This window comes from Dufourea novaeangliae, unplaced genomic scaffold (genome assembly GCF_001272555.1).
Source record: "Dufourea novaeangliae isolate 0120121106 unplaced genomic scaffold, ASM127255v1 scaffold322, whole genome shotgun sequence".
Classification (NCBI taxonomy): domain Eukaryota; kingdom Metazoa; phylum Arthropoda; class Insecta; order Hymenoptera; family Halictidae; genus Dufourea; species Dufourea novaeangliae.
Genome location: NW_015374190.1, coordinates 22,682 through 40,742, shown reverse-complemented (window position 1 = coordinate 40,742; position 18,061 = coordinate 22,682). Strand labels below are relative to the sequence as shown.

The window sequence follows — 18,061 nt, the reverse complement described above, 5'->3', positions numbered from 1 at the left end:
ATATGTCTTTTTACTGACAGACTCTTTCTACTTACGATAGGCATTGACTGCGGTGTAAATGCATACTGTTGCTTGCTTCCTATCAATCTTGGCACAGTCCATTTCACAACCATGATCAATCCTGTAAAAATTCAACAGGAAATTCTGAAGAATGATTTTATAATTAATATCGTTGAAAAAAAAATTAACAATTTAATTTTGTGATGCAAAAAATAAGTTTCAATTGAGTTCCCATCTTTGTGAAATGTTCAATGAAAATGTAAAATTGTAAAATATAAAATTATGACGTTTAAGAAATTATAAAATAATAATAATATTTATAATTAACGAAGAATACAAGTATACATATAGTATAGCATAAATATATTTATGTGTATTTATGTGTATATTTATGTGTATCACTGTGCGCAAATAGAAATTGATAAAAAAAAATGATTATATATTATTTATTAATATACATTTTATAATTTCTTATTAACAGTTACTATATGTGGATAAGTAAATTGCAAGTAGATATACATACTGGAAAAAAGTTTCCTTCGAAGCCGAAATAGCTCAGTTGGGAGAGCGTTAGACTGAAGATCTAAATGTCCCTGGTTCGATCCCGGGTTTCGGCATTTCTTTTTTTTCCCTTCAAACTATTAGAATCCAACGTTGCGTAAACACAACATTTCATTTGCAATGTTTTTTCAATGAATTTACATTATTAAATTTTATTATTCATGTTGCAGTTGTGGAAGAGGATTTCAATGATTTGCTTAATATTTTTTTCGTCACTATTTCTTCTTCCACTTAGAATTTATGACGTTTAGAAATTTGAAGAATTTTATGTATTTATGGCACTGTGATAAATCCATTTTTCTTAAATCATGGAAATTTGTTGGTATACCTTTCATGTATTATAGTGTGGTTTCTATAATATAGTTTCTACTATTATAATGCATTTCTCTATATTTCGGCAAAATAATATATAAGTTATTTTATTTACGTTCATCAATAAAAAATTGCCTAAAATTGCATAAACGCAACATTTTGTTACACAAAAAGTACCGATCCAAAAAATGTTTTGATAGTATTTACATATATTCTATCTTACTACACGTCTTCTTCGTCTACACTAGAACAGTTTACACATCTACGTCTATCCTAAAATACTCTCTTAAAATTTACTATACATGAAAAAGTAAATTATGGGCGTGATGTATCTGAAGGGCAAATGACTTATAGGTACCGAAGTAGCTCAGTTGGGAGAGCGTTAGCCTGAAAGCGTTAGCCTGAAGATTCTAACTGTCCCTGGTTCGAGTCCGGGTTTCGGCAGTTTTTTTTTTGTCGTTTGGAAAATATTTTTCATATATTTATAAATGGATCCCGAACGTATTTTCACATTTTCATTGTACGAAACGTAACGATAAATTAAAATTGTCAGCGGGATATTAAATCCGAACGTACCTATGTATTTTAACAATAAAAACAATGGTACTATTAAATTGATTTGAACGGTTACAATAATCATACAATCTCTTTCGACCTGCAAATTAATTTTTTATACTTTTTTGTTTATTATAGAAACATGCACAAGAACCTATCAGCAATGGCTTACTTTGAGATATTCATATTTTTGTGTAAGTATCTTAAACATCATGCGTCTATCCTTATTTTAAGGAAGTATAACATTCAATCGTGATTCGTACGTAACATTTCGAATCAGAAGTCGGTTATCCATTATCTTCGTCTTTTGGAGCACAACTAAATCCTTTAAGAATCATAAATAAAATTCACTCGCGAAATTTCTTCATATTTCTTCGCGAGTTCGGTAACCATTTCGTCGGCTACAGAATTTATTCATAGATAAACAAGTTGTTATACATTCTATGGAAATATATCAAGATAACAATATCCTAATATTCAATGCTCATATGTCATTCGATGTTTCAGGTTCCCTGGTTAGTTTCATGCCCAGTTACTGCAAAACAGAGGTGACTATACAGTATATGCCTACTCATTTACATTTCTACTATGAACATTTATACAAACGATTAGAGATTTAGCTGAAACATAATGAACTATAAATAAATGGGGCAACATGTACAAATTACACTTTTGGCAACATGTACAAAATACACACGTGTACCCTGGCTGGATGCTCACAAATAAAAAAGAATAAATTCACTAGTCTTGTTCATTTTGAAACAACGAGTTAATTCGTCACGTCCATTTCTAAATGACGTGTGAACTCGTCTTCGCCGGTTAACAGTTTAAAGGTTGCCGCACGTCACTGAATTAGTATTGCTTCATGAATTTACAGCCAGAAAATAGCAACAGAAGGGCGAGCTTGCCGAAGCTTCTGACGGAGCTGGATCTATTAAGCGTCGATACGTCAGCGGAGAACGGAGAGTCGTTGAAAAAAATCGTGAAAAGACTAGCGCCGGAGAAGAATGGCGAGTACCAAATTTACCAAGGTTTCCGTTGCTTCTCTTACTAACAACGTAACAAAAACTATCGGACCCTCTCCGTTCCGCCTCTAAAGTATTTTCTTTCGCCTTTTCTTTCCCAGTCTTCTTCGGCAACGCGGATCTTCTCAAGGAATGGCTCAAAGGAGCGGGTATTATTATTAATACTGTACCAAGCACTGCATCGGGCCAGACTTTCTCTTTCCAGCTTCCTATCTCCCCCCCTTTAGAATAAAGCGCATGCATCTAGTAGTTAGCTTCTTCTTTTGAAACTGATCGGACGTGACAACCGATCCATCCGATCGGTGAATGAAATTGATACCCATCCCGACCGGAAAAGAAAAGGAAACGAACAGAAAATCGTAGCTCAGTGCCTTGTCCCTGAGAAGTCTCAAAAGAAAATTATTACAATTCTTACTTGTCACAGTCAGACATTTCGATTTATATCTATCGGTGTGTTTGAATGTGAAAAGCACGATGAAGCTTTTGTATAGTTTAATACAATCATTATTGTTTCATTTTTTTTAGTAAACGGAGTATTTAATGAAGAAAGTATGGCTGTTTTTGTATTGTAAATATTTAAAGTCTGATTACTGTAATGCTTTGTATGAATTGTTGAACGTATTCATTTTTGTTACTATAACGGTTTTAGATGTTTTGAATTTTGCCTATGATTTGATTTCATTGAGACAGTAGTAAAAACACATGAAACGATCTAAGGAAAGCTACGATTCTCCTAAAAGAAGATTTCTAAAATTTAACAAATGCGATGCACCTTTAATTTTGTAACCACTAAAAACACTTGGTTAAGTCGTCATTGACCTTCGGTTCTCCCTTTTAGATGTAAATTTAAACAAAACTCTGTATACCAAACAGCTTCATAACCTGTAATCAGGTTTTTAATTTTATTCATTTTATATTCTACAGGTTCGAATCTAATTCTGGTATTCTAATTATTCCCGTAATCAATACGGAAGGAATTCCGCTATCTTTGATTTCAAGTACTCGCACGTAAATTGGGTTTGCACGTGAATTACACTTATCGACGCTTATTTGTTCAACATTGTTAAAAATGTTTAAAACGAATCACGCTTTAGAGGATTTATCTGCGAGAATTTATTCTTGTTTTATTTGATAGGCGTGACAGGACAGCCTGGCGTCGACTTTCCAGCTCTCACGACGATTCCCGCCACTTCGTTCAGCTGCCGCGGTCTGAAAGGTGGTTACTACGCGGATCTGGAGACAAATTGTCAAGTAAGTAACGAACAGCTTAATATATCTTTCTCAACGTAATTACCTTAATCAAATGCGAGAGATTCAACGTTGCGCAATCGCGATTTGTTCGCGCGCCCGCGTACAATCGAGACTTTTCCGCGTTAAACAGGCTATTCTCCTTTGAAGCCTTATTTCCTACCTAATTTCAATGAAACAGAGTAAAACATGATAAAGCTAACGAACGTAACATTATTGTTCTCGTAGTCATACATGATTATAAAAAGACTACAATCTATTACGCAATTATCTTGTATATTTACAAAATTATCAGATTCCAGTGTATTAAATGAAACAATTACCTCTGAATCCTTCATCGTCGGTTATTTATGTTTATGAAACTGAAGAACGTAAAGAAAATTTCGTTCGCGTAAATTTAGCCACTGTTCTCAGTAGAATGAAACTTACAAAATATTATTTGACAGAATTGAGATGAGAACGTTGTCTTTATCCTATTAAATTCTGATATAAAATATAGGAAACATATCCATGAACTACTAATGTAATTATGAAATCTATATTAATAATACCTAGACGGGGGATTTTTATGCAAAATTAGATTTTCTAAAGTAGGAAGACCAGATCAAATATGGAAATTCCATTTTTTTCTTAAGTATCTTATTGGGTTCGGAAGGAGGTAGAAAACTCGTTGGGTCTGATGAAAGTTTTGTATTTTGTTGTACTTCATATAGAGCTCTATAGGCTATAGATGCATAAAATCGTGAAAATGCAGTCACAAAGTGTTGAATTTTTGGAAAACCTCATTACAGAATTTAATTCCATTAACATAGAAATTAATAATAATAGTACAGAAAATTTAACATCTGCATGCGTAAACATTAACTACAACAAAGTAAAACTCAAAGGTCATTATTTATGATATTACTGTGTTCTAACGAGCTTAAGCCTGATAATAAATAAATACGTGAATAAAATTGCTTCCAGGTGTTCCATATATGCGACAACGGCCGCAAGATATCGTTTCTCTGCCCCAACGGCACCATCTTCCAGCAATCGCAGCTGATATGCGATTGGTGGTTCAAGGTGGACTGCAGCAAGTCCGCGGAGCTGTACGAGCAGAGTAGCGAACAGCTACTGGAGGAGGAACGAAAACGAGCAGAGTCGAGGAAATCGAAATTCGAGTACCAACAGTCGATCGAGGCCAATGGAGGACAGCACGACTACTTCGACGTTCAGAATCTCAGTTACGACGGGAAGCAAAACGGTCGAATAAAGACGTACGAGCAACCGCCGTTGGAGGAACCAGTCCAGGACCGAATAAAAGCCTCCAGGTTCTTCGACGACGGTAACAATTTCAGCCAAGAGACCATTCAAAAGGATGATAATCAGTTCTTCGGTAACAACGGCTTTCAAAACGGTCAGACCGCCAGTACCAAGTCCACTTTCAATCAGTTCACCAGAAATACCGACGAGGGGAACGTTAATAGGCATCCAACGACTGGTCAGGATTACTATAGCACCCCGAAAAAGGCGCAAAATTATCACGTGACCAGCAGAACCTCGAGCAATCAAGAGAAAGGTGCATTGAAACGATCGAAGTTCAAGAATCACACCAGGAATAATTCCGCTTCCACGGTTTCGCAGAGAGTCACTCCGTCGTACACCGAGTCCACCACATTCAGGGCTAGCAATACGAGTCCCATAAAAGAGTCCCAACAGCTCGCGGAGAGCGCTGCGTTCGTTGGTAGCCGAGGACATCGTTTCAGCGAGAACAATGGAAATTCACATCAGTATTACTATCAATTGTACATCAACCGTGATACCAGCACGAGGAGCGCCGATTACGAATCAACGACAGCCACGACCGAGAGGGACGATCTATCCACCCAGAGGACAGATTTTTCGTTCACGGATTCTACGTCGACCCCTTACTACGAGACGACCACACCGTATTTCACCACCACTGTGTTGCCCCCGTGTAACGACGAGGCAACCACGGAAAGTATTGCTATGAGTCCCGATGTTCCACCGACCACAGAATCTCTGGTATTCGCTGACAGTACCTACGATTTCGGAGCAAATTACAAGAACACGGAATCGCGAAATGCTTACCCTGATTCGAATTATTACCATAATGTTAATAATAAGGACACGATGGGAGTGTCGGGTGCGACGAACGGGGTGACAGATGTCACTCCAACGATTCGGTCCTATACGGCCACGGATAGCTACCGTCAGAACACTGTAACACCGAACTCTGACCGTCAGAAATTCACCGCGAACAATTTTTCACCTTCTCAAGCTTCTTCGATTCGCGGTAGCGATTTCGGACGGAACACGAACGGGCCGATAACACGCAACACGTACGACAATCAATACAACAGACCATTCGGCAAGAACCCATCCACAGCGTCGCCAGGGTATCGACTAAACTTCATCAGCTCGACCACCGACAAACCGTTCAGAACGACTCCAGGTTATCAACAGAATACCGTGACTGAGAAAGATCTGAGCCCGTACGATAGAAGCTTCACGTACAAACAAGGAAAAGTGATGTCCACGTTGGGTCCGTACGTACCGTTCACGAGGAACTATGCTACCACTGGCACATCCACGCCGAAACCAATCCCCTACACACCCACAGTGCCCACCTACGCGTCAGCGAAGACCTTGATACCGAAACTGAAGTATCCCTCCCCTACCACATTGAGCAAACTGAAACCAAGCCGTTTCTCAGAAAGGGAACACGCGCTGAGTATGCTACACTCTCTGAAGAGCCTCGAGAACAATGTTCCGAGTCTGACCGAATCGTTAAAACCAGACGACAAAGCCGTGAATATGTCTGGGCCCCCAGCGCCATCTACTCTTCACTCACTGGCCCTCTACTTCTCCACAGCCACCGAGAATTTCGACTCGAACGAGACTACTGAGACCTCGATCAGCGCCGAGTCCGAGGAAGACCTGGGGAAGATCGTTTCGAAGAAGAGCAACGGAACCGTTCAGGTACCCGACAGTCTCCTAACGCAACACACTATCGATTCCTATGCTGAACTGTTCAAACTGAACGATTCGGTTGAGAACAATAACGTGACCACCGAGGATCGTTTGGACAACGTTAGCTACAACGAGGATTACAATGAAGATCTCGAGCTGCAGCAGAGTGGAGGATCCCTGGACAATCTGAGAAGGTCGAACAGCAGCCAACTTCGTGAACTCGCCCAGGTCTTCACGCACGCGTTATCGGCGTATCTTCTAGACCCAGACACTTTCAGGAGAGTACTCACCGAGATCAGACCCACTGAACCACCTAGAACAACGTTAGATGCTGATCAATGGAGGACTACTACTGAGTATTCGAGCGTCGAGCAAGATTACACATCATCGATCCGAGAGAAAGACGAAGTACTCGATTTCTCGGACGAGGGTAACGACGTCAGGCAAAAATTAACTACTACCTATCCGACTACATTCGAACCACCTACCACGAGCCAGGAGACTGTTTACGACACCCTTAGCACCCTGCCGAGTACCTACTACACAACACCTGGATCGTTCAGTCAGGAGACTTACGAGCCCAGCACCAATTTCGTGGCGAATCCAGTGACCAACACCTATTACGGGACTTCTGTACCGTCAACGGAGACTAGTTTCCCCGTTGAACAGGGTAGTACACCGTACATGAGCGACACCAGTGTTTATTATAATCAGAATAACGAAATAAACAGGGACAATGGTGGGCCACAGGTGACGGATAACTATGCACCGACAAATGTACCTGGTAACCAGAATCGAGTCGGTGGTTTCCAGAATAACAGCGTTACAATCGACACTGAATCTTATAGGGAGGAGAAATCGGTCGTCACAACGCCGATAAGCGATAATTTCGTGGTTTCACCGACGCCCTCAACGCCATCTGTCTTGACGCACATGGTCACCCATTATGGGAATAGAAGACCCACTAGCAAGAAGCCGGAACAACAACTAACCCCTCCGTTTTACGAAACTTATGCAGATACGATCCGTGAAGAGTACGAAAAAGTTGCTCTGAACCCGGAAAGCTACCCCAGCACGCCGATATCCGTTCAGAACGTTCGAGCGACGACATCCAGTTTCCCAACTAGCTACGAAACATCCACGGAAAATTCCCAAAGGAGCCACTTTCAAAAATCGTTGACGGAATCGAAGTCTGGTGGTCCTTTTCCAACGTCGCGAACCAGCTACATGAAGTTCAGGAATATTTACAACAACATCGAGACGACGGAGAGACCAACGACACCTAGATCGACGACAGAGCTGACAACCCCTACGACTATCCAAGCGACTACACCCTGTACTCACACCGAGTCCACTGTCACATTCGATTCCGTGGATCAAAAAGAGGAGACCAAACCATTGAGCAACGACCACTGGACCTCATCCCCAGCCGTGACGCATCTCTGGGAGACCTCCGTCTTCGTGGACCCTCAGCGTATCAACCACGGCCTGGAGTCGGACACAACGGTGTCCACGGACAGCGTCACAGGAAGCCACGAGAGTTTAGAGTACGAAAACACACCACCCATAAAGGACGATTCATCGGACAGTACAGAAGAGACGTTCAGCAACGAGTCAGAGCTAGCATCCCCGCCCCAAAGACTATCAAGGAACAAGGACACTCCTACAACATTCTCCCTGCTCCCAACATCGTTCACGGTCGAGAACACCGTGACACCAAAACCTCTGATCACTACCAAATCCAGTATCACCACCACGATAACCTCCTCCATCACGTCCACCAATTCTCTGCCTCAAGAGACCCTGGTGTCCTCGTTGCTGCCGTACACAACGACTAGCACTAATGGTGTGAACAACACTGAGAACGAGATCGCGGAGAACCTGTTCGGTAAGCTAAATGCCTCGAGCACGAGTACTCTGATGAGGGTGATGAAACAGGCGGACAAGAACGAGACCGTACGGCAATTGGTTCTGTTGCTGGTACGTCACTGTAATGATCCTGTGAATAAAACGATGCAGAGGGAGAAGGAGGAGCTGTTGAACGCTCTGCTCAGGTTGCCTGTGAACGAGTTCGCCTCTGAGGAGTCCAGGAACGTTGTTGCTGGGATCAATCAGTTGAGCGTGTCTTCTAAAGCTACCACGAGACCTGCGAGTCGTTCCACCAGCCCAATGGTCACTGAACCACCTGTCACTACGTACAGGAGCAGAAAAAGTAGACGATTTCGAACGACCACCGAGAACTCGGCGAACCTTGTCAGACGATCGGAGAAGGCGGTAACGTCTGAAGCTGTCAATTCGCTGCAGGATGATCAGAGTACCGCGTCTGACAACAGGGCGCTGGAACTACTCAGATCGTTGTACACGATAGCCACGAAATGGGGGTGAGATTGCAGGGGTTTGAGGTCGTGGGTCCGGGGAATGTTTCGTATCGATGGGCTTTGGAAGTGAATATCCCTTCCTGAGATATGTCTTTCTAATAGGGGACCGTTTTTTTAACGTGATCTTTCGGGCTGATCGGGACTTTATTCGAACGCAATTGGTTTTTCGAATGATCGATTATTTTGATAACACTGTCCAATATGATTTAACTATTTTTTCGATTTTGTAGATTTTTTGTAGATCTTTATAAAGGAGTACGAATCTGCAAACCGTTTTTCTTTTCTAGCATAAGTTCGTGCATTGTGAGTGTCTTTTTCACTTTGATCGTTATTTAAACATATTTATTTAGATGTTTAGAATATAATAACAGTTTGCATCGGTTTGTTCTGGAGAGTCCACATAATGATTTCGTGTCCAGAACAATCGAATAACAGTTTCAAAAATTAATTTTTTCAAAAACTAGGTTCTGGAAAAAATAGTTTGCAGATTCGTATTCAGGTCATAAATATGTATAACAAACGCTTGAAAATTAGAAAATTTTTTACATATTGAACAGTGTAATTGATGATTGACAATTTGATAAGAATGGTAATGAATTTATTGTTTTATGATTGACGTCGAATTGATTGAAAGTAATTTATTTGACAATCGTGGGTTAATTTATAAAAATTATTTTTTAATAATAATATTTTGTTTTACGATTCAGTTGATTTTTAGTGTAAGTTTTTTCCAAGCTTATTGACGATTGCTTAAGATTTGAAACTATATACAGATAATTCATTTTACTGTAATATGAAAGATAATTACCAATTTATTGGAGATAATTCATTGTTCGAAATATCATTTCTTATTTTGTGTTTCGAATAACTTGTTCCCAAATCTGGTTTCCTATAATGCGTTTACGACTTTCGTGGATCAATTTTCTTTTCGTGTTTTAAATAATACCTGACATGATGCATATGTTACTGTAAATGTGATCCCCCTTGCAATTACGCATATTTATCGGTAATTATGAATAATTTCCCGTGTGCTAATGAAAGGGTAATAAATCTTGGGTTTCTGAATTTTTTGCATTAATTAAAGAAGAGTTAAATTTACAAAAGTTCACATTGATAAGTATATATAAAAAATATCGTGTAATTTCGAATTAACCAGATTTACTGTAACATACACATTTTTTCAAGGATTTTCGCTCCGTTTTTTTTTAAGTTCGTATAAATCTTAAATGATCTACAAGCAAAATTTAAGGACACGATGTTGGAAGGTTCAAATGGGTGTTGGGAATGCTTTACTCGTACGGTGAGAAGCATAAATATAAAAACAGCAAAGTGACCAACGGACATTCATTTACCATAAAATGATTGTATAAAGCGCATTGTGGATTACTAAAATTAATTATACATATATTAGTAAAACTCCATTTAATATTACCTGTTTGACATGTTTGAAAATTCGAAGGCTTTAAATAACACCAAGACGTTTATCGTAATTTTGGTACATACGAAGAGATTTTGAATTCTATAAATACTTTTTTTGAATCACTTTCTTTTGATTTTTATATGTTTCCATAAGCCGCAATGTATCGTACAATTTTTATATAGTAAAACCTCGAATACTTAGGTTACTCACTGCAGCTGTTTCAACGAAAACAGTTATCTTTGCAATTTACACGCACAGACTTCTGGAATTTAGGTTCATTGAGTTGTGGCGGTAGCAGACTGTGGAACGACTCCCGATTAATTTCATTTCGTCCAGTCAAAATGGCGGAACGCATTCGCCTTCAGGATTTCTAATTCACGAGAAAACAATTTATAACTTCGAAACGAGGTCCAAAATTCATATATGGATCGAATCAATACTTTTTTCCAAAATAAAGCCATGTACTTAACTAATATAATAAGACTACCAACGTGATTAATTGTAAATTTACTAGCTTCTCGAAGGGAGTGCGTCAATAATGAAATTCCTTGGAATTCGTCCGTTAGATTTTACGTCGTCTGATGCCCGCAACCGCACCTGATCGTAACAGTATTATTACCTTGCATTACGTACAAATATCCTGTATTATAATCGTTGTACATCCTCCGTTGAATAAATAATGATTTTCGATGTGTAGAATTAATTAAACCGGCTCCGCGTCGAAAGGTGAAACGTGACGCGTCCGTGTGTGAACGGTCTGGTGGGCTGCGACTGTTCCCACGTAATTTTGGGCGAAGAAAAAAAAAAGAAAAAACACGAGAAACCTGTCAGAAAGCAACTTAGATTACTTGAGATTGCTATAAGTCTTGGTGTTGGTTGTTCCTTTATGTTTGGGTATCTTTAAAAGTACAATTTAAGAGGTATAAAGCCCTTGCAATGCTATACAGAGCATGTCATGTATACATATACAGTGGCAGAAAAAAGTATTCATACAACCGATGACTTGGCCCATCGATTGACAATACTGGATTTTAATAGGACTTGGATAGACTGCGAATTTTATGCATTTATATACAGCCTATATAAATTTCTATTTTATTTTTAACTCAACATTATGCTTCAGGGAAGAAAAAAACTCCTACAATGGTTCTTATCTTCATAAATTACTTTATAAAATGTCATTTTGCATAAAAATCTGCAGTCTAGTAATAAGCGTCACTGGTGTACGAACACTTTTCTCTTCGACTGTACTTTCGAAAATTTCTTATCCTAAGGACACGCTCGAGTTGTCGGACATGCATATATAGATACAAAGACGATTGGCTTTACGATGTTTTATTTATTCTACTTAATTTTCTTTTTATCGTAGGAACGCATTTCATTGTGCTTCGCTTGATAATGTATTTCGTATCGATGCTTACTATTAGACCGCCGTCCATTACATAAGTACGGTGGGCATCATCGACTTTATGTAACATACATTTGTACAGAATGTGAATAAATAAAAGGGGGTTTTGTTAATGTTTACATACCGTTCGTAACTTGATTTCCGTTGAGCGCGCGGTCGAACTTAACAAAATTCAAGGTTATGAAAAAAAAAAAATGAATCGCGTTTACTTCGTGGGCGTCTGTCATGGTAAAACGTGATTAATTAATTGCAGATATTATAATAATAGTATCAGAAATAAATCCACAAATTCTTAATGTTGAACGATATTACAAAAAAATGGGGAAATTCAGATGTAAGACGAATGATCGTTTAAATTTCCCGCCTAACCAAATATCCGAGGTTTGAGATAGGTACTACAGACTCCTCCCGATTATCGTCTGGTTTGTTCTACACGATTATTGTCCAGACGTTATCCCCATTATTGTGGGGGGGGGGGGGGTCGTGGAACCAGTCAAGCGTATACTTTGTTGCCAAGACTCAGGCATCGGGCAAAAAACGAATTTACGAGGGTCTGAAGCATTTCTCCCTATAAGATTATTATCCCGGCGCAGGCTCGACTTCTGGACGATAATCGTGAGGAGCCTGTACTCTGACTACACGAGATGGAAATACGATTATTACGTAAAATTTCCAATGAATTCGTTAAATTCGCTCAAATCTTAATCATTCACAGCCCCATACCAGCAATTACACACAATTACCAACAATTTCGCGCGCAATTTCAAATTCAATCACACTCACGTGAACGTGAAACTATCACTCTTACGGATCGGATTATGTTATCGTCAGATTAAAGGACCATTTGAATACGTCCGATTCTCTCGGTTTTGGTTCGTTGTTCACGCTCGGCCACACGTGCTCCTCGATCCAATCCAGATATCGATGCACCGCCATGTAAATCGACGGAATCGTACTGCCGCAACTCGACCCGAAGGCTGTGATCCCGATGACACTGTCACCGCTTTCGGCCAACATCACTAACGGACCGCCGCTGTCACCGAGACAGCTGTCCGATAATCTGTTACTGTCCGAATCGATCACGCAGATCATGTTATCGTCGATGCCATTGGTCAATCTGGATATAGAGAATCCGCTATAGGACTTGTTGCATTCCTTTATGCCCACGATACTGCAAACAAAGAAAAAAAATTTATTTAGAAAAACTGATCCTTCTCGATTAAAACCAAAGAAGAATCAATCGAATACGACGAATAGTTTCTGAGATATAAATTCATAAGTATAATTCATTCCCACGAAAATGGGCAAAAATGATAAATTAAAATGATGACTTAAGCACCCTCTAATTCCACGTGAACTATATAATATTCTATTTTGAACAAAAACCTAGACATCGAGGGAGAAAAGTCATCGATTTGCCGTGAAATGACCCTTGAACGTCTTGCCCCCTTTGATTCTCTAATGGCAATTAATTTACGAGTAGATCGTAGATTGTATTGATTTCTGGTATGATTGGCCACTGTTTTTCGTTAATATCTCGTTAACAAAGCCTCAGAATACTTTTTCGCCAAGGAAAAACTTACTTCAAATCACGCCAGGAATCATTCCTTTCAAGGACTTACAAATATTTTGGGGCACCCTGTATAGCTAAATGTTCACCGTACCTGAGGCTGGGCGTCCTCATCAGCCTATTAGAGCCCTCGCTGTCCAAACTCGTTGCACCCCATCCAAGGACCACCAAAGATGTGTTCGATGTCATGTTTATGGTGTTTAAGGATCTGGTTTGAAGGCAGATAGGCTTAACTGTATTCGACAGCTCTACTTTTTTTTTCAACTTCAGAATAGCCACGTCATTGTACACCGTGCGGATCCTATATTTCGGATGGATTATTATATCGCTGATTGGAATACGTTGCACGCTACCCCCGGTGCTGCTTAAGTCTTCATCACCTACTCTTACCTGTGACAAAGCAATAACCGACATTGCTCGTGAGGGTACAACCAATCAATTCTTGTTATTTACACTCACTTCAATCGGCACCAGATTTTTCGCATTTCTCACACAATGCGCCGCGGTCAACACGTGCTCTGTGCTTATCAAGCTACCTCCGCAGCTGTATACAATTGAAGGACCATCCTCCTCGGTGTTGTTGAATCCAAGAGCGACCACATATGGAAACTCCTTCGATTGCGCCTCGACTCCATTGTATATGTGGAACGACACCTCCTCGTCTGATCGTTGTTGCTCGCAAGCTGGAAGTAGTGTAACAATAAACAATTTCAATTAATCTTATTACAAACACACGCCCATACATCGCTGCAAATCAAGAGTCTAGAGTCACTAAATTAAGATTTAGAGTTTTAATGATAAAACTTGAACGAAGGTACAGTGAAATTTTGTAATTTATTGTTAAAGACTCGAAAACTTTTAATACTATCAGGAAATGTTTATCCATTCCATGTCTTTGCAAATCAGCCTAAAACGTCTAAGTTCGCATAAAGATCCATGATCCAGTACCCAACATTTACAACTGTACGCCTAAAAATCGACCGAATGATGAATTTAAAGCTTGCACGAAATACGTAAACAAACCGTTGACATGTTCGTGAAACTTCCGACGAGACAGGACTAAAAATAATCCGAATTTATTAATAGGCGTACGCGTATCTCGTTTTTACGTACATAACCTGAAATCCCGCCGACGAAGGTCAGACATTTAAATTTTAAATGGAGCATGCAAAACGAGCCTCATTGAGGACGATTTATGCGCTTTTACAACTATAGCATATCTATCATCTAAATATTCCATTCGGCTCGGTCTATTACGTTTCTGATTAAGTTGGAGTTAAGGCTGCCATCCGTAAAATCATTAATCCGGGGCAGAGATCATTAAAATCCCGGTCAATTTCCAAACAACCCGAACACTTGCAAATATTTCTTCTATTAGGTATCATATCCCAACTTTCAATTACAGACTGTAACCGCAATCAAGTAATAAAGATAAAATATAGTTGTACAAAGCAGGAATTTATTTGTGACATAAAATAATTTTTTTAAATACGCATACTTAAATTATCGAGAAACCTGGATCACTACAAAAAATCCCTCCGGATGCCCTAAAACAGAGGACAAATCCGGGGAAATCAGGACGGATGGTAGCCCTAGTTGAAGCGTAACGAACACGTCGATTCTACGTAACTCGTTGATCTGCATAAAACCGTTTCCACCTGTCGCCTTTTTTCACGCCTTGGTGACGTAACAGAAATTCCCCTAAAACACGATGACGAACCTCTTCCTCGAACAGTCAACCACGAGTTCAATGCTCATTACCTGTTCGTTACTTCTGTGTTGAGAAACTGTGAAACGAGGACTATATCAGAGGTTCGAAATCTACCTGTATCAATTATCCGTACAGAGGTTCGGCCGAGGTGTGAAAATGGTTTCTGAGGTCAAAAAAAAAACGAAATTCACGAGTTCAATATGCAAATGTATTTTATCCACCGACTGTATACACCGGTTTAGGAAATTCTAACAGAGCCGAAAACGATTCTGAGATTGAAAATAGCTTCCGTTTATATGTAGACCTGCTGAGTTTGCCACATCAATATACTCTGAGTTGCGAGTACGTATGCTAATATTTTTTTTTAGCACCTTAAGGTTTGCTCGGTAGACCTATAAATTGATTGTAATGAAATTCTAAAAAATTAACGACTCCCATTATCGATAGTATTCAATTTGATTAATAAAATGAACTTCACTTCTTCATTAACAATTCCACCAAGGATCTTTGTACAGTTTCAAATTTTACAAGAATATAAATTTAAGTTTTCCAGCCATTTTTTTCATTAGTTTAAAAATAAAATTAATTTACGGTATGTTTCATTGTTAATTTAACTTTTCCATTCTTATAAGTTAATTTTTAAATATATAAATTTCCTTGAACACTTACCATGAGCATTATAAAAAGAAGTGAAATATTTGATCGTTTTTAATCAATGTTCGTTGCACAGAAACGTACCAGACTCGGCCGGTCTCTTCGATAGCTTCTCACTGACGTTCAGAGGGCAACAAACGATCTCCACGAAATTATCGAATCCGCATCTGCCCGTCGAACCCCAGTCTCTCGTGTGATTCTTCACCTCCTTTAGCCTCGGCGGACATTCTGGTAGCTTCTTACAGACCCCTTCGTTGCCGTTTTCCATGAGGCATGGGCTACCTTCTACGGAACACAAAGAAAAACGATCAAAAACGTTCCTGCAACGACCGTTGCAAGAACCAGTTTTACCGCGAACTGTCAACCGATCGTATAAAAAATCCCGCATAAATTTCCATTCCAATAATCATTTGCAAAATAATATTATGATACACAGTTTTGATGGAAGTCCCATATCAGGCACATCGAGACTGAAATTGTTCGTGATAGGGACGATAAACGTTCCTATACTGATCTTGACAGGACTTCTTGCAAAATCGCATTTTCTAAAGTAATTTTTCAAAACAAGACAAAATTCGTTTCTTCCCTTAAGTACCTTCTTGGATTCAGAATAAAATAGAAAATTCGTAAGCTTTGTCTTTTGTTGTATTTCTCAGAGCCCTGTAGGCTGTAAATGCATAAAATCCGCAGTCTAGTCATCACACAATGTTATTGTTCAGTCTCGATTATAAAGATTTACGGGGATCGAAGAAGAAGCCAAGAACTCTCCTGCGCAGTTCCTGAAAGAATTTCTTCTATCTTAAACTTCGAACGAGTCACACACAAACAAATTCCAGCTATCTTCCATAAATCTTCGCTCTCTCAATTATCCACATATCACAAAATGATATTACTAACTTCTAAAAGTCCACAGCACAGGGATTAAAACCAGAATGACTCACAACAATCGATCAACAACACTACCATCCAAACTCTCCCCTTAAACATAAAAAATTAATAAATTTTCATTCTCTTTCTATTGCAACATCCGATCTAGTCCAATTCCCGTCGATCCAAACTCAAAATCATCCAAAACACCAGAATCTCTCGGTTTCAAATTTTCCATTCGTCCGAGCAACATCGTCTCGTAAGGATCACGAAATCTCGACGATATAGTGGCGTCACGGGAGCGTTCACGTAGAGATCAGGATTCGTCTCTTCTTGCGTTCGTTGAATACCGAATTCGCGGTACTTGGCAGTTGCCGCGACTGAAGTTTGAAAAATAAACAAGAAAGAAAGGAAAGGGAATAATTCCACTCGATCGTGATTCGGCTCGTACAGCCAGGAAAACAACGTCGTCGAAAAACAAAAGGAGGAAGAGACCCAGCGGTTGATACTTTCGCGACGTAGATGATGATCGAGACGAGTATTTACCGTATAGATCCTCGCCGGTCGAGAGGTGCGAACAGATGAACAATTGGGAGAGGATGACCAGCAGAATGTCGATGGTCATCTCGACGACCGGTAACAGGCGACCCGAGGAGGAGGAGAAGACACTGGACCTCGATAAAGTAATCCGCGTGGCGTGCAGCCCAAGACTAAACGGGATAGTTCACGCGTCGACGAAGCGATGCGGTGAATCAGAGCAGAAGGGAAAGACTGTTGCGACGAGATTCACGCCCGTAAGCTTCGATCGTCCCGAAGGATTAATTCTGGGGATCGATCGATCGATCTAACGTGAACTAGTCAGTTGGGTGACTTGTGACGGGATTGTAATTGGGTTGGGGAAAAAAGTAATCTCATATTTCTGTAGTACACTGTTGCTATAGGTATTACAAATTATGGGCAGATGTCCCAATTACTGCCACCTTAAGATTGTAGCGTAACTTCATATAATTATTTTACATGTTTTTTAACCTAACTTAATACGTTACCGTTCAACAAATACAATACAACGAATGAAAATCTTCGATGACCAATAAATTTCGGAACTACTGATACCATGTATGCTTCATACTGAAAACTTTTCAAATGATCGAGTGTTCGAAGGCCTCTTGGCACTGAACATTAAATATTTCATACACTAATGACCATATGCGGTTCAAACAAATTTCATTGGCTTGAAAATTCCAAACTTCGTTAAAAAGTTAGCGTTATACCTGGGGACCACTCATTGTCAGTGCCGAGAAGCCTTCGAACACTCATAGAGGATTTACTGTATTTACGAGTGGTAGCATAGACTTAAATAGATAAGTATACTTCCT

At 39.5% G+C, this 18,061-nt stretch overlaps 2 protein-coding genes and 1 non-coding gene across 3 annotated transcripts; 2 read left to right on the top strand and 1 right to left on the bottom strand.

Annotated features, from left to right (window-relative positions):
• The first annotated feature begins 544 nt into the window (after positions 1-544).
• Trnaf-gaa lies at positions 545-617 on the top strand. The gene has a single exon. It is a non-coding gene; the product is annotated as a tRNA-Phe (tRNA).
• Positions 618-1,570: 953 nt separating this feature from the next.
• Positions 1,571-9,062, top strand: LOC107192163 (mucin-22-like). Its single transcript, XM_015581365.1, has 6 exons — positions 1,571-1,622; positions 1,936-1,976; positions 2,306-2,459; positions 2,555-2,602; positions 3,589-3,704; positions 4,668-9,062. The coding sequence occupies exons 1-6, from the start codon at positions 1,571-1,573 to the stop codon at positions 9,060-9,062; spliced, it is 4,806 nt and encodes a 1,601-aa protein (XP_015436851.1).
• Positions 9,063-12,603: 3,541 nt separating this feature from the next.
• On the bottom strand, positions 12,604-17,310 carry LOC107192147 (venom protease-like). Its single transcript, XM_015581346.1, has 5 exons — positions 17,232-17,310; positions 15,903-16,103; positions 13,913-14,136; positions 13,548-13,843; positions 12,604-13,054 (listed from the first exon to the last, which is right to left on the bottom strand). Exons 1-5 carry the CDS (start codon positions 17,308-17,310, stop codon positions 12,700-12,702), a joined length of 1,155 nt encoding a protein of 384 aa, XP_015436832.1. The 3' UTR covers positions 12,604-12,699.
• Positions 17,311-18,061: the final 751 nt, after the last annotated feature.